This window comes from Lentinula edodes (assembly GCF_021015755.1).
Source record: "Lentinula edodes strain Le(Bin) 0899 ss11 chromosome Unknown C8R40scaffold_17, whole genome shotgun sequence".
NCBI lineage: Eukaryota > Fungi > Basidiomycota > Agaricomycetes > Agaricales > Omphalotaceae > Lentinula > Lentinula edodes.
The window spans coordinates 511,148-528,553 of NW_025764323.1; the positions used below are offsets into that span (position 1 = coordinate 511,148).

The 17,406-nt window shown below is 47.6% G+C and overlaps 7 protein-coding genes across 7 annotated transcripts; 3 read left to right on the top strand and 4 right to left on the bottom strand.

Moving 5' to 3' along the window:
• Nucleotides 1-575: 575 nt before the first annotated feature.
• On the bottom strand, nucleotides 576-2,217 carry C8R40DRAFT_1069488 (uncharacterized protein; the record flags this gene model as incomplete). The annotated part of the gene is made up of 6 exons (XM_046226114.1): nucleotides 576-881; nucleotides 928-1,088; nucleotides 1,146-1,422; nucleotides 1,473-1,517; nucleotides 1,575-1,794; nucleotides 2,015-2,217. The coding sequence occupies 6 exons, from the start codon at nucleotides 2,215-2,217 to the stop codon at nucleotides 576-578; spliced, it is 1,212 nt and encodes a 403-aa protein (XP_046086576.1).
• Nucleotides 2,218-2,677: 460 nt separating this feature from the next.
• On the bottom strand, nucleotides 2,678-3,450 carry C8R40DRAFT_1017775 (uncharacterized protein; the record flags this gene model as incomplete). Its single annotated transcript, XM_046222951.1, has 2 exons — nucleotides 2,678-3,087; nucleotides 3,141-3,450. Coding segments are annotated over 2 exons (720 nt in total), but the record flags the coding sequence as incomplete, so codon positions are not given.
• Nucleotides 3,451-6,221: 2,771 nt separating this feature from the next.
• C8R40DRAFT_1045181 (PIN domain-like protein) lies at nucleotides 6,222-6,600 on the top strand (the record flags this gene model as incomplete). The annotated part of the gene is made up of 2 exons (XM_046224281.1): nucleotides 6,222-6,426; nucleotides 6,473-6,600. 2 exons carry the CDS (start codon nucleotides 6,222-6,224, stop codon nucleotides 6,598-6,600), a joined length of 333 nt encoding a protein of 110 aa, XP_046086578.1.
• Nucleotides 6,601-11,205: 4,605 nt separating this feature from the next.
• On the bottom strand, nucleotides 11,206-12,848 carry C8R40DRAFT_1069491 (uncharacterized protein; the record flags this gene model as incomplete). The annotated part of the gene is made up of 6 exons (XM_046226115.1): nucleotides 11,206-11,426; nucleotides 11,555-11,719; nucleotides 11,777-12,053; nucleotides 12,104-12,148; nucleotides 12,206-12,425; nucleotides 12,646-12,848. 6 exons carry the CDS (start codon nucleotides 12,846-12,848, stop codon nucleotides 11,206-11,208), a joined length of 1,131 nt encoding a protein of 376 aa, XP_046086579.1.
• A 460-nt stretch (nucleotides 12,849-13,308) lies between these two features.
• On the bottom strand, nucleotides 13,309-14,081 carry C8R40DRAFT_1019169 (uncharacterized protein; the record flags this gene model as incomplete). Its single annotated transcript, XM_046222975.1, has 2 exons — nucleotides 13,309-13,718; nucleotides 13,772-14,081. Coding segments are annotated over 2 exons (720 nt in total), but the record flags the coding sequence as incomplete, so codon positions are not given.
• A 1,074-nt stretch (nucleotides 14,082-15,155) lies between these two features.
• Nucleotides 15,156-15,985, top strand: C8R40DRAFT_1170571 (uncharacterized protein; the record flags this gene model as incomplete). Its single annotated transcript, XM_046231557.1, has 2 exons — nucleotides 15,156-15,414; nucleotides 15,465-15,985. 2 exons carry the CDS (start codon nucleotides 15,156-15,158, stop codon nucleotides 15,983-15,985), a joined length of 780 nt encoding a protein of 259 aa, XP_046086581.1.
• An 870-nt stretch (nucleotides 15,986-16,855) lies between these two features.
• Nucleotides 16,856-17,235, top strand: C8R40DRAFT_1045116 (PIN domain-like protein; the record flags this gene model as incomplete). Its single annotated transcript, XM_046224276.1, has 2 exons — nucleotides 16,856-17,056; nucleotides 17,107-17,235. 2 exons carry the CDS (start codon nucleotides 16,856-16,858, stop codon nucleotides 17,233-17,235), a joined length of 330 nt encoding a protein of 109 aa, XP_046086582.1.
• Nucleotides 17,236-17,406: the final 171 nt, after the last annotated feature.

Consider the following 17,406-nt stretch of genomic DNA (forward strand, 5'->3'; position numbering starts at 1 on the left):
CCACCAACATATCCCGACTCGACCGCGTTTGGGACGATGAGCAGCCTAGTTGGGATCCTGAGGACTGTGGCACGAATTTGCTGAGCATCAACGGGGCGCCGATTGCACTTCGATATTGGCGGGACGTTTTTAGTGGCAAGAAAAATAGTGTTTGGGCAAGCTTAAAGAAGCTTTGGTCAGAGTGGAAGGTAGATTCCTTTCTTTCAATCATTTGCTTTATTGATATGTTCCCTCTCAACAGTATGTTGCTGAGCGTTACCGTGCTAGCAGCCCCGATGAGTTCTGGAAGGAGTTCTCATTTAATGATGGCCGACGTTTCCACTGGAAGGCTATCTCTGACCAACTACGTGTCCTTCGGAGCAAGCACGAGCAACAGCTGGTTGATCAAGCTAAGGCTGAGTACGGTATTGATTTTGCAAGGGTGTTCGTCAACAACAGAGGAAAAGTGCTTACTGATAAATCGGCAATTTCTCGCCACTACCTTGATAAGCTCGCAAAACGTTTAGCATAACCACCTTTGTCTATGATTTTATAATAAAATACGACTACGTTTTCGAAAAATGACATTTTGTTTTCTAAGCACAATGACAAGAGCGGTTGCAGGTAGGACAGACTTTCGCAGGCGCACGCTTCATGTTGAAGAAATCATCTCGATCGACATGAGGGTTGTCGTTCCATGAAATAAGGTACTTGACGATGGTCAAGTGCGTAAATTCTTGACTCCAGCCCCCCCATTCACAGATTTGACGCAAAGGCCATCGACGCTCAACCGATAACCACTGGCATCCACCGCGTCTAAACGAGTGAGTTCCGTAGGGAACAAAATCAACCCCCACATCGAGCAAGTTGTTTCGAAACATCTCCAGGAATTGTTCCGATGTCTGAAGCTCATAAGAAAGTAGAACGATACAGTGTGCAACTACTCACCATAGGTTCATTTTCTTCAGCAATACGATCATTGGCACGGATTTTTCGGAAGAGATATCCTTCGGTCAAGCCTGATGCAAGAATCCATCGAGCAAATGCACGCACAACACATATGTGCTGATATTCGTCTGGCATTTCATAGAACACAAACGGTTTGATGTCTGAAAATATTAAGATGCAGTACATTGAACTATCACTGCGTAAGACATGTTACTCACCTCCGAACTGGCTAGTCTTGCGAAAGGGAAGCTGTAAACTGAGTTTACTTTCCCCAGTCAGAGGGTTCTCGGTCAACGTCAAATCTTGCAGCTGGATTTTCAGGAGCTCATCGACACGGAGTAGACCACAAAAGGCTAAGCTGTAGCCAAGGTCCATTGATGCACGTGAATGAGGGCCTAGTTCGCCTTTGCGAGCTGGTTGAAAACTGCTTTGGAACGTCTGAGGAACTTGATATCGAGGCTGACTATTGAAGTGGTAAAGATCCTCCAATAAGTCCTAGAAGTTGGGTGAATATTAATTTCCAAGTTCTGATAAGAAATGTTTACAGAAGACACAGCTCGAGCACTAATGGGAGTATCCCCCTTCTGCGTCTGATAATTTATTGTGTCATCAAATGATGATATATGCAGTACAAATGAAAACCTTACCTTGCGGCGGCGAAGACTAAGCATGTAAGTAGAAACCGTCTCGGAGACTGAAGGGTTACCCAGCATCTTGCCCGAAATTTCGCTTTGGTGCCATGCCTGCATCCCTAAGCCGTGTATTTTTCCGAACCCAAATGTTGCAGCAGCTCTCATCTTCTGTGCATGTGTGTAGGTGGAGCGTTCCTCCAACACAGGGGTACCGTCGAGCTTGATAAGGTCACACCTACAAGATTTGGTGAGCCCTACTCAAACATAAAAGCTGCAAGTTGCCCTACGAATCCATGATCCAAGCTACAATGTATATTGCAGCTTGAGGGTGTGGGTTGTCGGAGAAGAATTGGGACCCTTCGGAGACCATTCCATGCTCTACAAGGAATGCTTGACATTGTTTCATCAAGCTGAAAGATATTAGCTGTTATTTGTATTCACTGTGTTGCACTTACCGTAAATATTCTTGAGAGGTTTTCTCAGAGACACCTTTTGAGGCTTCCCGAACAGCATCACCAAGACCAGACATATCGACTTCGAGCTGGTCATGGCTTTCCTCTAAATCGTCTAGGACATCGGCTGGATCCAAATGTTTATCTTGTGTGATTGTTTTCAGCAGCCCGGTGTAGCCTTCATCGGTTGAGATGTCGACGCTCATGGCAGTAGAATGGCAAAAGAAAAAGGGGGGAATGTCGACTTTTATAGGAGCTCTTATCAAGGCTGTGTAGCTGCAACTCAGCAAGAACTCGGTTAGCCTTCCCTGCAATACAAGAGTAGGTATAGCAGCAGAAGGTTTATTTTTCTTCGTCTTGCACTTATCTCAAAAAACATGAGGAATACATGCGATTATATTTGTGTGATCAAGATACATTTCTATGGAATTACTGGCGACGGGCACGTTTAGATGGATGTAGTGTTTCAGAAGACTCCTCAAGGTCCGAAAGGTCACTTACTTCATCCAGGCCAGCTGCAGTACGAGCTGTACCCCTCCAATCACCCCTGCAAAGGTCTGCCCATCGCGTGAATTTCTGCAGGCTTAATCTCCACCGTGACGCCCGCGCTGCTTCCCGTTCTGCCCGTTCTTCAGCAGTAGCCTTTTCTAAGAACGATTTGTCTGGTTGAAAGCCGTTGTTGCGCCATCGGAAAAGACCGCCGGAGGAGTACTGTATCATTGCATAGCGGGTCTCATGTGCTTGGATGGGAATAGTAGAGTGGGTGATAAGTGCAGAGGGAAAGAGGATTGTGGAACCGGGAGGAAAGCGGATAATGAGCCCGAGGTCCCAGAGTACAAGGTGCCCACCTTTGTCAGGGTCAAAGGGTCCCATGTTAGTGTCAGCGCACCAGCTAGAGGCGCGGTTATCGGGGTCCATGTGAGGTGGAGAAAATGAGAGGGGGCCCAGGTTGAAGGTGGCAGCGGCAAATGCAGTGTTTGGGAAGTTAGCTTGCAGCTCTGGCTGCTTGCATTGAATTTCGTTGTTCGTATCTCTATGTTCTATATAATTTTTGTGACAGAACGTGTTGAAGAGAGCTAGTAAGAGCTCCGTTAATATCCAAACTGACGAAAAAGAAAAAATATCAGACCGTTTTGGAAACCTGAGATGCGCCGGATGGCTTTGTTTCGAAGAAGCTCTTGCATGGCGTTCCGATTAGCCTGACTGGAAACTCTGTAGTTCTGCGGTTTGCGCCGCCCGTTACCATAGCCGTAGCCAACTGTTCGAGAAGCAAAATTGCCACGCCGGCCATGTCTCTGTGCCTTGGTGAACGTACTGGCTTCACGGCAACGAATAGCAGCAGCAGCAGCATCAGCTTCCACTGCCTGCCATTCTTTCCCCTTGGATCCGTGAGGAACGCCGCCAAGGACTGCGATGATTCGGTCTCCAGCGTCAACAAGCACAATGCAACTCCTGAAAAGGCATTAGTGATAGGCGTGTGTTTAAAAGAAACAACACACGCACTGTCCATCCCATCGAAGAAGCTTCAGCCCACTCAGCGAGCTCAGGGCATCCAGGTTTTTCCAAACCCTCTGCAGTCCAGGGGAGAGCTTTTTGCGAGGGTTAGCGTTCCAGCCGCTTGACGAGACTGGGAGACTGGAGGCGTCGAAGTCTTCGAGTTCAATGGGCTGAGCTCCTTTAGCTAACTCAACGACAAAGGGCTTTATGCGCCTGCTCGCAACACGTTCAACAGCTTCAGTGGCCCGTTTTTTGCGCGAACGTTTCGTCAGCTTCGCATACTTCTTGTTATTCCGAGATGATGAGGGAGGGCTGCCGGAAGGATTGGTCGTGAAAGCCGGTTCCGCGCAGGCCTCTTTGTCGTCTTCCTGGTCCTTGTCCTCGTCCTCATCCTTGCCCTTATCCTCGTCCTCGTTCTCATCCTCGCCCTCAAACTCTATCTCTCCATCCTCTAAGAGCTCCCCAGCATCTTCAGCAGCCATCCGCGCGTTGTTGTCGGCCTCGAGAGCAGAAGATAGGTTAAAAGAAGGGAATTTTATGCGAGCGGTGGGAACGGTGTGGCCTGTGCGTAAAAGTGAGTTCAAGTCGCGTCAATTGGAAGGATCAAAGGGAAGGGGCTTTTATTTGAGGTGACGGTGTCTTTAAGCGTAACCTAGAACGAATTTTCAGCCAACAGAGCCTTGCCTAGATGATGGGCTGGGCGTCCGTTGGCTAGAAGATTCGGACTAGGGGCAGAAGGAGGAGGTGTGGTAATGAGAGAAAGTGCTCACCTAAATCGGAGGCCATTTTGTAAGAGTAACTGTTGGTGGTGATGGAAGGTGTAAGGAAGATCAAGACGAGGGAAAGACAATCAACAGAGACGCGTGATGGCGGTTAAGCGCGCGCGGTCTGCCGTATTCCGTTTAAGCGCGCAGTCTGTTGTGTTCCGTTTAAGTGCGCGCTGCAGTTGTTATTCTACATTTTTCCCAGCTGCCCCAATGAAAGCTCTACCTCCAAGCAAGCTTGAAAACTTCCCATGCCCAGAACCGTATTGGTAGCTCCAGCCTTTTTCAAACGTATATGGATCAAACGGGAACCCCATAAGCATTGTTCCTCCTCATTCTACCTCGGACCTCAGCCAAACCTGCTTCAATCCTCCATATACCTCTGCGACTTCTTCACCAATATCCGCTTTTCTGCAATGCGATTGGGAGCCGTCCAAACAACGCCCACAATCAACACCACAGCTGCCTAGAGATGTCCAAGTTCGTGACAAGCACAGGTCCCTGGTCTGTGCGTAGACTCTTTTCTCCATCGCTTCATCTCAGACTGATAGGCAATAGGTCGTCAGGTTAAGCACAACGTCCTCAGGACATCCCTCCAGTTTTCTTTACCATTTCCTGTACCGCCGTTCCCAAAACAATTTCGGTCAACCTCAAAGAGAAGTTGTCGAGCTCAATCTCCATCCATTCGCACCCCATCTCCATCTTTTTTTGCCACAGAAGTTCACACCGAACGTAACTCGGTTCCTGGTCCTAGCAAACCCGTACCCGCGAAGTTCTTTGATGCCCCAGAGCTTCCGGGAACGCCTTCCGACGGCGCTTTGTTTTGGAAGCCAATTGTTCAGCCCTGTATCTCGGAAACTGTTCAAGTGGGCGACCCCTTCAAGGACGAAACAGAACCGGCTGGCCGGTTCATCGAAGTGTCCAAAGATAAACCCACGCATGCTTTATATTGGAACAGGCGCCATCCGATTTACAGCTTTCTTCAAGAGCAAAGGACCATTTTCGACGCCGGTGCCTCTACCTCACCCTCTTCCTCCACCACTACTACGCCCATGCCGAGCCTTCTTAGCAATGCTTAACCTTGTGTTAAAGTTTGCTCATGGCCCTGCCGTCGCTCAAAGGATACACTGTGCCAGATGTCATGAGGGCAGGTTCTGCGTTCTCCGAAGGTCGGTGTTTACGTTCTGGCGCAGGCCCTCTGGTTCCTGATCCTGCTCGCTCGCTTTGGCAGGTTCTCCGCCTGGTGATGGTACGGCACAACCGCCTTGCTTCAAGCATAGCTACAACGGATGGGTATACTGCTATTGCTGTTCTGTTTGGAATACCTTCGCGACACGGAGTGGAATAGCACCTTCGTGCCCTTCTTGGATGTGGGCCACACTTTTTGGAAATCAAGAATTGTCTACTGAATTATCGATTATTCTGTCCTATGCATATTCAATTGCGTTGTTGTATTTGGCTGATCTTTCTCTTCGTTAATCTTTGTTCTCCTATGCAATAGATACACCGAAACCATGTACTGCATTGAATTGAATGTTCACCTACAAACCATTGACTCCTTTCTCTAACACGTACCGAGATTTCTTACTGCTGACTTTATTTGGTGCTATTTATAAGCACCCCTATTGCAAAATTACACCTCGTTCTCTACCGCTATCATTACTTTTGCTATGGGAGTCAGAAATCTTTGGCCTGTGGGTTTACCACTACTGTTGAAAGCATCAGGACTGACTATTTTGCAGCTTGTCGATGGTGCTGCTGTGACTATCAAATTGAGAGACTTCATGGTGGATAATGGATTTATTACGGATCACTATCGTTTGCGTACTACATTGATTGGTGTAGATATTAGGTGAGTGCAGGCATTCTATATGAGCAAACTTTTCAATTCAATGTGGACTAGCATCTTTCTTGATGCTTTCTGCGCTGCTGATAGGGCAGTAAATCAAATGCATGCAACCACCTCTCCGCTTTCTCAGCTATTCAAGTTTTTATGTTACTTATCGCAAGCGGGTGTCCATGGTATCTTTGTCTATGATGGGGAAGAGCGCTCCCGAATTAAGCGAGGCCGCCAGGTTATCACGAGGGAACCGGGCTACTATACACAAGCTAGAGTTCTGATAGAGGCGTTTGGTTACTATGCTCACACTGTAAGTATACAGATAATGGAAGGTATATTCTTGACACTAAACTCACGCAGGCTCTGGTGAAGCTGATGCTGAACTAGCAGAGATGTGCAAAAGGGGCCTTGTTGATGCTGTTTTTACTAAGGATAGCGATCTTCTTCCCTTTGGCGCTCCTCGCATCTTCCGACCCCTGCGCATGTGAGTGCTGTACAACAGGATCATATGTATCTATCAAATTGCTCACATAGAATTATAGAGATCATAAGCCCCGGAATTTCAAGACTTCGAAACAGTTCTCATGTAAACGCCGAGTCAATTGAATCACATCTAGAACTTTCGCATGCTGGTCTCATCTTGATCTCCCTACTCTTGAAAAATGAATACAGCGACGGTTGTGAATGGCATCGGCTCTGAAACAGCAGCAGGTCTTGCCAAATGTGGCTATGGAGACGATCTTCTCAACGCCCACAGATCCTTTCTACAATGCCTCAGCAACTTGCAGAGGCCTTTGGCCGACTCAATAACAATATGGCGGACGAAATCGAATTCAATACTCATCACAAGATCAGATATCGTAGCCCTTACAAGGCAAACGTGCTCCGCATATCCCAATTCCCATCACTTAGAGATCTATCAGCCCTCACGGCATTTCTGGAAACCTGTCACCAGCTGGTCCCGTATCCATGGACCATTCAAGAGCACCGAGCGCCTCGAAATGGCCACCCCGAACACCCGACATAATGGAAATCACCAAATTCTGTCGTTACAATTTGGTTGGCCTGACAAACATGCGCTCAAGAGATTTCACATTGACCTATGGCCAGCAGTCATCATGCGAATGTTAAGCTCTGTATGTTATTCATTCAATCTGTTGGTATCATGGACAATATAATTTATGGTCGGCTAGAAATTTCTTCGTTTCAAAGAGAAAGAAGCCGAGATTCTAGTTCCCCGGCTGCAGGGTACATTTGCGGTTGGCGCAAATGGAAAATCTTATCCATCTATGCTTTCTACCATAGTTCGCAACAAAAACTCACTGCGGCTACGAGGAATGAGAGCAAACGATGCCATTTCGACTACATTTTCTACAGAATTCTTTCTCCAACTCACTGGTCTTGCTAGCTCAGTCTCTGATACTTCCAGGAGAGTTGACGTCCCTGCCGCAATGATCGCAGTAGCATTGCAGCAAAGTGATCAGATCCGTGGACTGAATGAACGTCTTGGTAAGTTGTTCACTATATCAATCGTTCTAGAGTAAAACGGGCAGCTTAATTCTAGGTCCACCTCCGTCGCACATCATCCATGTTGAAATTGAAGTCCTTGAGCGCGGCAATGCATCTGGTAAGATTATCTGTCTTTGAGACGTCAACATGAAATACTGATTGCATCTTCGACAGGGAGTAGTCAGAATCACCAGGAAAACCCACCAAAGCGCAAGCATACTGGCACAAGCTTGAATGATAGAGATGAGCCCAAGCGTCTGCGTCCAATGCTTAAGGACCTCGGAGTGATCGAACTTACTGATAGTGAAGATTAAATATGTCTTCGAGGCAGCAATTGTGATTATTATATGTATGTAAAATTTTCCTTTGTAGAGATATAATGTAAGATAGAATATACAACATCGTATCTACCATATCTGAGAATTCAATGAATAGCAATAGTGGATTATTGCTCGAGGTGCTCTAACTATAAGCGATTCATTGACATCGTCTTTTTTTCCAGTCAAGAAAGCTTCGTATTTTTTTAAGCTTGGTGATTTGATAAAGAGACGAAATTGGTCAGGGTTCAGCAGACAGAGAGACCATTTCACGACAATAAAGGAGACGATTCACGGCTATACAGCCAAGGTAACCAGTTCCCCGTATCTAATATTCATATTCAGAATTACATACATGCGGCTAACTATTATACAGCAGATTGCATATTGACGTTTCATTTCCTTATACACATCTCCCCTACTGCTCTGTCTGCACCAGCTACACCTCGCTACACCTCCCCCACGAACCTCAAAAGCCTGCTCTGCCTGCCTGCACCAGCTAAACCTCCTCCCTCATAAACCTCAGCGATTGCAATGGAAACAGCCACCCAGTGAGTCCCTGCACGCATGTAGCATAATTGCGGCTCGAAGTTCAAGAACTTCGATGTTTTTTCACACCTTCACACAATAGACTGATAAGTTCAGCCTACACTACCGTGCGTGCTGGGGCAGGAGGAGGAGGCGAAGCATGAACATCGAATCGTTTGCTCCCGCCGCCGTCGATTGCCCCGCTCGTTGGCCGGAGCGCGTGGATCCGTCGGGTGATGCAGTGCAGTCCCTAAAGGGGACCTGTCATTACGCATCAGGTCACATCCCGTAACGATCCGTTATTTGATGTGACCTTCATGGTCTTTTCCGTTGGTCTCAATTGCACTTCTCTCTGAGTATAGACGGTGTAGTCACGCCCGGATGACAGGCCCGGGAAAATTTGATCGGACTTGGACGATGCTGATTTCGGCCGAATTAGCATCGTCCCTCTCAATTAACAATCACGTTACTCTTTATTTCCGTTCTCACCATGGGTTGGCCGTCGTTTCGCCTTCCCTCTCTTTATATTTACCTCCGTTAACGCTATTAACACTCGGCGTCCCTGGCAGCTCGATCAGCAATGGCGCTGTTGCCGCCGCCGGCTCCCTCTCTTCCCTCATCGCCGCCTTCAACGACCTCGATCCAGAATACCTCGCAGTTGTCCGCACCACCCTAGACTCACAAGAACTCGCGCTTTCTCTTCTCGAAATGCAGTGCCAACAAGCCCTCGACGCTATGGATATCGACGGTCCGAGTGCGCACTCTCCTACGGCTCTCCCAGTGAAGAAATTGAGATAGACGGCCAAAAATTCAAAATTGTCTATCCATCTGAGCCTCAGCCTTCCGACACTCTCGCGCTTCCTGGCAGTTATGAAAAAGATACTGGTGTGTTCCATGTAACATACAGAGACCTGTGCGCCCTCTTGTTCTTATCTTGCCCTGCTATATTCACTGATCTATGAATTTCCAGCAACACTTTGAAACGCTCAGCGCTCATCGAAATCTGCAAGAAATACGAGCTGGGTACCCAAGGTAATATGCAGGTCTTGAAAGAAAAACTCATTGGGTTTAGTGAGAATAAAATACGTTGGCAATGGTATGTCTTTCAAAGTTGTAGAATCACGTTTGTTTAACCTTTCCTCTCAGTCTCATTCCTGTTGCTCGACGCGCTCATCGTGGAGTACGTAGCGGAGGTATCACCAAGAATAAGCCCGCGAACAAAGAAGGCCCTGCTGCTATCCTGTCCAAAGCCAAGAAGCTCAAACTTTCGACAGTGCGAAGGAATGAGATGATGGGACTGCCCCTAGATGCCCCGCTTGGTGCTCAGCTGTCCGATACCAAACGCTCGAAAGACATGCGTACACTGGAACAGAAGAACAGGCTCTTAGCTGGGTGAGTCTTTCTCGATGTTTCAAAGACTTGCTGACCATTCATATGTAAACACATCTAGGCAAAGGCATTCTGTGACAAGCATCCGTATTGTAACGCGAGAGGAGCTTGCGCGAAGACGGAAAATCAAAGAGGAGGAGAGGCGAGAGAGAATGCTACCAGTACAGTACGTAGCTCTTGGCTCTTTTTCTTTTCTCCGACATTGATTGGTGCTCGAGTATAGGCTAAAGTAGCACAATACCATGCACTCAATGATCGAACATGTTTCCAACCTTCGAGTCGAGATTCAAACACTCAAGACCGGGCTTCCACCCCCATCGCTTTTGCAAGCACCTTTGCCCGTTCTTGCAACCGCTTTTGACAACTCCTGGTCCGTTCTTCTTTTCTAGGTTCCTTATGGCTAACATATACCTACCTACCTTCCTTCCTAGCACTGTACAACGTACCCCCACCTTTCAACAGCTCTCCTGACTGCATCACCGCAGCTCATGTACTGCCTTTGGACCTCAGAACAACGAACACCAGATTACAAACACTGGTCGGCAGTACTGTGACAGGCGCATCCCCTGGTTTTGGTAATGCTCGCACCCCTGTCAACAACGGCGGCACCTAAACGGCACCTCACCTCAAAACGCCAGTACGTCGAATGCCAATACTAGCAGCACTGCAAGCATCAATGAGCATGAGAAAGTTTACATGGTCACAGTGGGTTTCGGAAAAAATCATCAGGTATAAGGAACGTGACCTACGTGAGCCCCCCCTCAATTACATTTGCCACCAACATATCCCGACTCGACCGCGTTTGGGACGATGAGCAGCCTAGTTGGGATCCTGAGGACTGTGGCACGAATTTGCTGAGCATCAACGGGGCGCCGATTGCACTTCGATATTGGCGGGGACGTTTTTAGTGGCAAGAAAAATAGTGTTTGGGCAAGCTTAAAGAAGCTTTGGTCAGAGTGGAAGGTAGATTCCTTTCTTTCAATCATTTGCTTTATTGATATGTTCCCTCTCAACAGTATGTTGCTGAGCGTTACCGTGCTAGCAGCCCCGATGAGTTCTGGAAGGAGTTCTCATTTAATGATGGCCGACGTTTCCACTGGAAGGCTATCTCTGACCAACTACGTGTCCTTCGGAGCAAGCACGAGCAACAGCTGGTTGATCAAGCTAAGGCTGAGTACGGTATTGATTTTGCAAGGGTGTTCGTCAACAACAGAGGAAAAGTGCTTACTGATAAATCGGCAATTTCTCGCCACTACCTTGATAAGCTCGCAAAACGTTTAGCATAACCACCTTTGTCTATGATTTTATAATAAAATACGACTACGTTTTCGAAAAATGACATTTTGTTTTCTAAGCACAATGACAAGAGCGGTTGCAGGTAGGACAGACTTTCGCAGGCGCACGCTTCATGTTGAAGAAATCATCTCGATCGACATGAGGGTTGTCGTTCCATGAAATAAGGTACTTGACGATGGTCAAGTGCGTAAATTCTTGACTCCAGCCCCCCCCATTCACAGATTTGACGCAAAGGCCATCGACGCTCAACCGATAACCACTGGCATCCACCGCGTCTAAACGAGTGAGTTCCGTAGGGAACAAAATCAACCCCCACATCGAGCAAGTTGTTTCGAAACATCTCCAGGAATTGTTCCGATGTCTGAAGCTCATAAGAAAGTAGAACGATACAGTGTGCAACTACTCACCATAGGTTCATTTTCTTCAGCAATACGATCATTGGCACGGATTTTTCGGAAGAGATATCCTTCGGTCAAGCCTGATGCAAGAATCCATCGAGCAAATGCACGCACAACACATATGTGCTGATATTCGTCTGGCATTTCATAGAACACAAACGGTTTGATGTCTGAAAATATTAAGATGCAGTACATTGAACTATCACTGCGTAAGACATGTTACTCACCTCCGAACTGGCTAGTCTTGCGAAAGGGAAGCTGTAAACTGAGTTTACTTTCCCCAGTCAGAGGGTTCTCGGTCAACGTCAAATCTTGCAGCTGGATTTTCAGGAGCTCATCGACACGGAGTAGACCACAAAAGGCTAAGCTGTAGCCAAGGTCCATTGATGCACGTGAATGAGGGCCTAGTTCGCCTTTGCGAGCTGGTTGAAAACTGCTTTGGAACGTCTGAGGAACTTGATATCGAGGCTGACTATTGAAGTGGTAAAGATCCTCCAATAAGTCCTAGAAGTTGGGTGAATATTAATTTCCAAGTTCTGATAAGAAATGTTTACAGAAGACACAGCTCGAGCACTAATGGGAGTATCCCCCTTCTGCGTCTGATAATTTATTGTGTCATCAAATGATGATATATGCAGTACAAATGAAAACCTTACCTTGCGGCGGCGAAGACTAAGCATGTAAGTAGAAACCGTCTCGGAGACTGAAGGGTTACCCAGCATCTTGCCCGAAATTTCGCTTTGGTGCCATGCCTGCATCCCTAAGCCGTGTATTTTTCCGAACCCAAATGTTGCAGCAGCTCTCATCTTCTGTGCATGTGTGTAGGTGGAGCGTTCCTCCAACACAGGGGTACCGTCGAGCTTGATAAGGTCACACCTACAAGATTTGGTGAGCCCTACTCAAACATAAAAGCTGCAAGTTGCCCTACGAATCCATGATCCAAGCTACAATGTATATTGCAGCTTGAGGGTGTGGGTTGTCGGAGAAGAATTGGGACCCTTCGGAGACCATTCCATGCTCTACAAGGAATGCTTGACATTGTTTCATCAAGCTGAAAGATATTAGCTGTTATTTGTATTCACTGTGTTGCACTTACCGTAAATATTCTTGAGAGGTTTTCTCAGAGACACCTTTTGAGGCTTCCCGAACAGCATCACCAAGACCAGACATATCGACTTCGAGCTGGTCATGGCTTTCCTCTAAATCGTCTAGGACATCGGCTGGATCCAAATGTTTATCTTGTGTGATTGTTTTCAGCAGCCCGGTGTAGCCTTCATCGGTTGAGATGTCGACGCTCATGGCAGTAGAATGGCAAAAGAAAAAGGGGGGAATGTCGACTTTTATAGGAGCTCTTATCAAGGCTGTGTAGCTGCAACTCAGCAAGAACTCGGTTAGCCTTCCCTGCAATACAAGAGTAGGTATAGCAGCAGAAGGTTTATTTTTCTTCGTCTTGCACTTATCTCAAAAAACATGAGGAATACATGCGATTATATTTGTGTGATCAAGATACATTTCTATGGAATTACTGGCGACGGGCACGTTTAGATGGATGTAGTGTTTCAGAAGACTCCTCAAGGTCCGAAAGGTCACTTACTTCATCCAGGCCAGCTGCAGTACGAGCTGTACCCCTCCAATCACCCCTGCAAAGGTCTGCCCATCGCGTGAATTTCTGCAGGCTTAATCTCCACCGTGACGCCCGCGCTGCTTCCCGTTCTGCCCGTTCTTCAGCAGTAGCCTTTTCTAAGAACGATTTGTCTGGTTGAAAGCCGTTGTTGCGCCATCGGAAAAGACCGCCGGAGGAGTACTGTATCATTGCATAGCGGGTCTCATGTGCTTGGATGGGAATAGTAGAGTGGGTGATAAGTGCAGAGGGAAAGAGGATTGTGGAACCGGGAGGAAAGCGGATAATGAGCCCGAGGTCCCAGAGTACAAGGTGCCCACCTTTGTCAGGGTCAAAGGGTCCCATGTTAGTGTCAGCGCACCAGCTAGAGGCGCGGTTATCGGGGTCCATGTGAGGTGGAGAAAATGAGAGGGGGCCCAGGTTGAAGGTGGCAGCGGCAAATGCAGTGTTTGGGAAGTTAGCTTGCAGCTCTGGCTGCTTGCATTGAATTTCGTTGTTCGTATCTCTATGTTCTATATAATTTTTGTGACAGAACGTGTTGAAGAGAGCTAGTAAGAGCTCCGTTAATATCCAAACTGACGAAAAAGAAAAAATATCAGACCGTTTTGGAAACCTGAGATGCGCCGGATGGCTTTGTTTCGAAGAAGCTCTTGCATGGCGTTCCGATTAGCCTGACTGGAAACTCTGTAGTTCTGCGGTTTGCGCCGCCCGTTACCATAGCCGTAGCCAACTGTTCGAGAAGCAAAATTGCCACGCCGGCCATGTCTCTGTGCCTTGGTGAACGTACTGGCTTCACGGCAACGAATAGCAGCAGCAGCAGCATCAGCTTCCACTGCCTGCCATTCTTTCCCCTTGGATCCGTGAGGAACGCCGCCAAGGACTGCGATGATTCGGTCTCCAGCGTCAACAAGCACAATGCAACTCCTGAAAAGGCATTAGTGATAGGCGTGTGTTTAAAAGAAACAACACACGCACTGTCCATCCCATCGAAGAAGCTTCAGCCCACTCAGCGAGCTCAGGGCATCCAGGTTTTTCCAAACCCTCTGCAGTCCAGGGGAGAGCTTTTTGCGAGGGTTAGCGTTCCAGCCGCTTGACGAGACTGGGAGACTGGAGGCGTCGAAGTCTTCGAGTTCAATGGGCTGAGCTCCTTTAGCTAACTCAACGACAAAGGGCTTTATGCGCCTGCTCGCAACACGTTCAACAGCTTCAGTGGCCCGTTTTTTGCGCGAACGTTTCGTCAGCTTCGCATACTTCTTGTTATTCCGAGATGATGAGGGAGGGCTGCCGGAAGGATTGGTCGTGAAAGCCGGTTCCGCGCAGGCCTCTTTGTCGTCTTCCTGGTCCTTGTCCTCGTCCTCATCCTTGCCCTTATCCTCGTCCTCGTTCTCATCCTCGCCCTCAAACTCTATCTCTCCATCCTCTAAGAGCTCCCCAGCATCTTCAGCAGCCATCCGCGCGTTGTTGTCGGCCTCGAGAGCAGAAGATAGGTTAAAAGAAGGGAATTTTATGCGAGCGGTGGGAACGGTGTGGCCTGTGCGTAAAAGTGAGTTCAAGTCGCGTCAATTGGAAGGATCAAAGGGAAGGGGCTTTTATTTGAGGTGACGGTGTCTTTAAGCGTAACCTAGAACGAATTTTCAGCCAACAGAGCCTTGCCTAGATGATGGGCTGGGCGTCCGTTGGCTAGAAGATTCGGACTAGGGGCAGAAGGAGGAGGTGTGGTAATGAGAGAAAGTGCTCACCTAAATCGGAGGCCATTTTGTAAGAGTAACTGTTGGTGGTGATGGAAGGTGTAAGGAAGATCAAGACGAGGGAAAGACAATCAACAGAGACGCGTGATGGCGGTTAAGCGCGCGCGGTCTGCCGTATTCCGTTTAAGCGCGCAGTCTGTTGTGTTCCGTTTAAGTGCGCGCTGCAGTTGTTATTCTACATTTTTCCCAGCTGCCCCAATGAAAGCTCTACCTCCAAGCAAGCTTTGAAAACTTCCCATGCCCAGAACCGTATTGGTAGCTCCAGCCTTTTTCAAACGTATATGGATCAAACGGGAACCCCATAAGCATTGTTCCTCCTCATTCTACCTCGGACCTCAGCCAAACCTGCTTCAATCCTCCATATACCTCTGCGACTTCTTCACCAATATCCGCTTTTTCTGCAATGCGATTGGGAGCCGTCCAAACAACGCCCACAATCAACACCACAGCTGCCTAGAGATGTCCAAGTTCGTGACAAGCACAGGTCCCCTGGTCTGTGCGTAGACTCTTTTCTCCATCGCTTCATCTCAGACTGATAGGCAATAGGTCGTCAGGTTAAGCACAACGTCCTCAGGACATCCCTCCAGTTTTCTTTACCATTTCCTGTACCGCCGTTCCCAAAACAATTTCGGTCAACCTCAAAGAGAAGTTGTCGAGCTCAATCTCCATCCATTCGCACCCCATCTCCATCTTTTTTTGCCACAGAAGTTCACACCGAACGTAACTCGGTTCCTGGTCCTAGCAAACCCGTACCCGCGAAGTTCTTTGATGCCCCAGAGCTTCCGGGAACGCCTTCCGACGGCGCTTTGTTTTGGAAGCCAATTGTTCAGCCCTGTATCTCGGAAACTGTTCAAGTGGGCGACCCCTTCAAGGACGAAACAGAACCGGCTGGCCGGTTCATCGAAGTGTCCAAAGATAAACCCACGCATGCTTTATATTGGAACAGGCGCCATCCGATTTACAGCTTTCTTCAAGAGCAAAGGACCATTTTCGACGCCGGTGCCTCTACCTCACCCTCTTCCTCCACCACTACTACGCCCATGCCGAGCCTTCTTAGCAATGCTTAACCTTGTGTTAAAGTTTGCTCATGGCCCTGCCGTCGCTCAAAGGATACACTGTGCCAGATGTCATGAGGGCAGGTTCTGCGTTCTCCGAAGGTCGGTGTTTACGTTCTGGCGCAGGCCCTCTGGTTCCTGATCCTGCTCGCTCGCTTTGGCAGGTTCTCCGCCTGGTGATGGTACGGCACAACCGCCTTGCTTCAAGCATAGCTACAACGGATGGGTATACTGCTATTGCTGTTCTGTTTGGAATACCTTCGCGACACGGAGTGGAATAGCACCTTCGTGCCCTTCTTGGATGTGGGCCACACTTTTTGGAAATCAAGAATTGTCTACTGAATTATCGATTATTCTGTCCTATGCATATTCAATTGCGTTGTTGTATTTGGCTGATCTTTCTCTTCGTTAATCTTTGTTCTCCTATGCAATAGATACACCGAAACCATGTACTGCATTGAATTGAATGTTCACCTACAAACCATTGACTCCTTTCTCTAACACGTACCGAGATTTCTTACTGCTGACTTTATTTGGTGCTATTTATAAGCACCCCTATTGCAAAATTACACCTCGTTCTCTACCGCTATCATTACTTTTGCTATGGGAGTCAGAAATCTTTGGCCTGTGGGTTTACCACTACTGTTGAAAGCATCAGGACTGACTATTTTGCAGCTTGTCGATGGTGCTGCTGTGACTATCAAATTGAGAGACTTCATGGTGGATAATGGATTTATTACGGATCACTATCGTTTGCGTACTACATTGATTGGTGTAGATATTAGGTGAGTGCAGGCATTCTATATGAGCAAACTTTTCAATTCAATGTGGACTAGCATCTTTCTTGATGCTTTCTGCGCTGCTGATAGGGCAGTAAATCAAATGCATGCAACCACCTCTCCGCTTTCTCAGCTATTCAAGTTTTTATGTTACTTATCGCAAGCGGGTGTCCATGGTATCTTTGTCTATGATGGGGAAGAGCGCTCCCGAATTAAGCGAGGCCGCCAGGTTATCACGAGGGAACCGGGCTACTATACACAAGCTAGAGTTCTGATAGAGGCGTTTGGTTACTATGCTCACACTGTAAGTATACAGATAATGGAAGGTATATTCTTGACACTAAACTCACGCAGGCTCCTGGTGAAGCTGATGCTGAACTAGCAGAGATGTGCAAAAGGGGCCTTGTTGATGCTGTTTTTACTAAGGATAGCGATCTTCTTCCCTTTGGCGCTCCTCGCATCTTCCGACCCCTGCGCATGTGAGTGCTGTACAACAGGATCATATGTATCTATCAAATTGCTCACATAGAATTATAGAGATCATAAGCCCCGGAATTTCAAGGACTTCGAAACAGTTCTCATGTACAACGCCGAGTCAATTGAATCACATCTAGAACTTTCGCATGCTGGTCTCATCTTGATCTCCCTACTCTT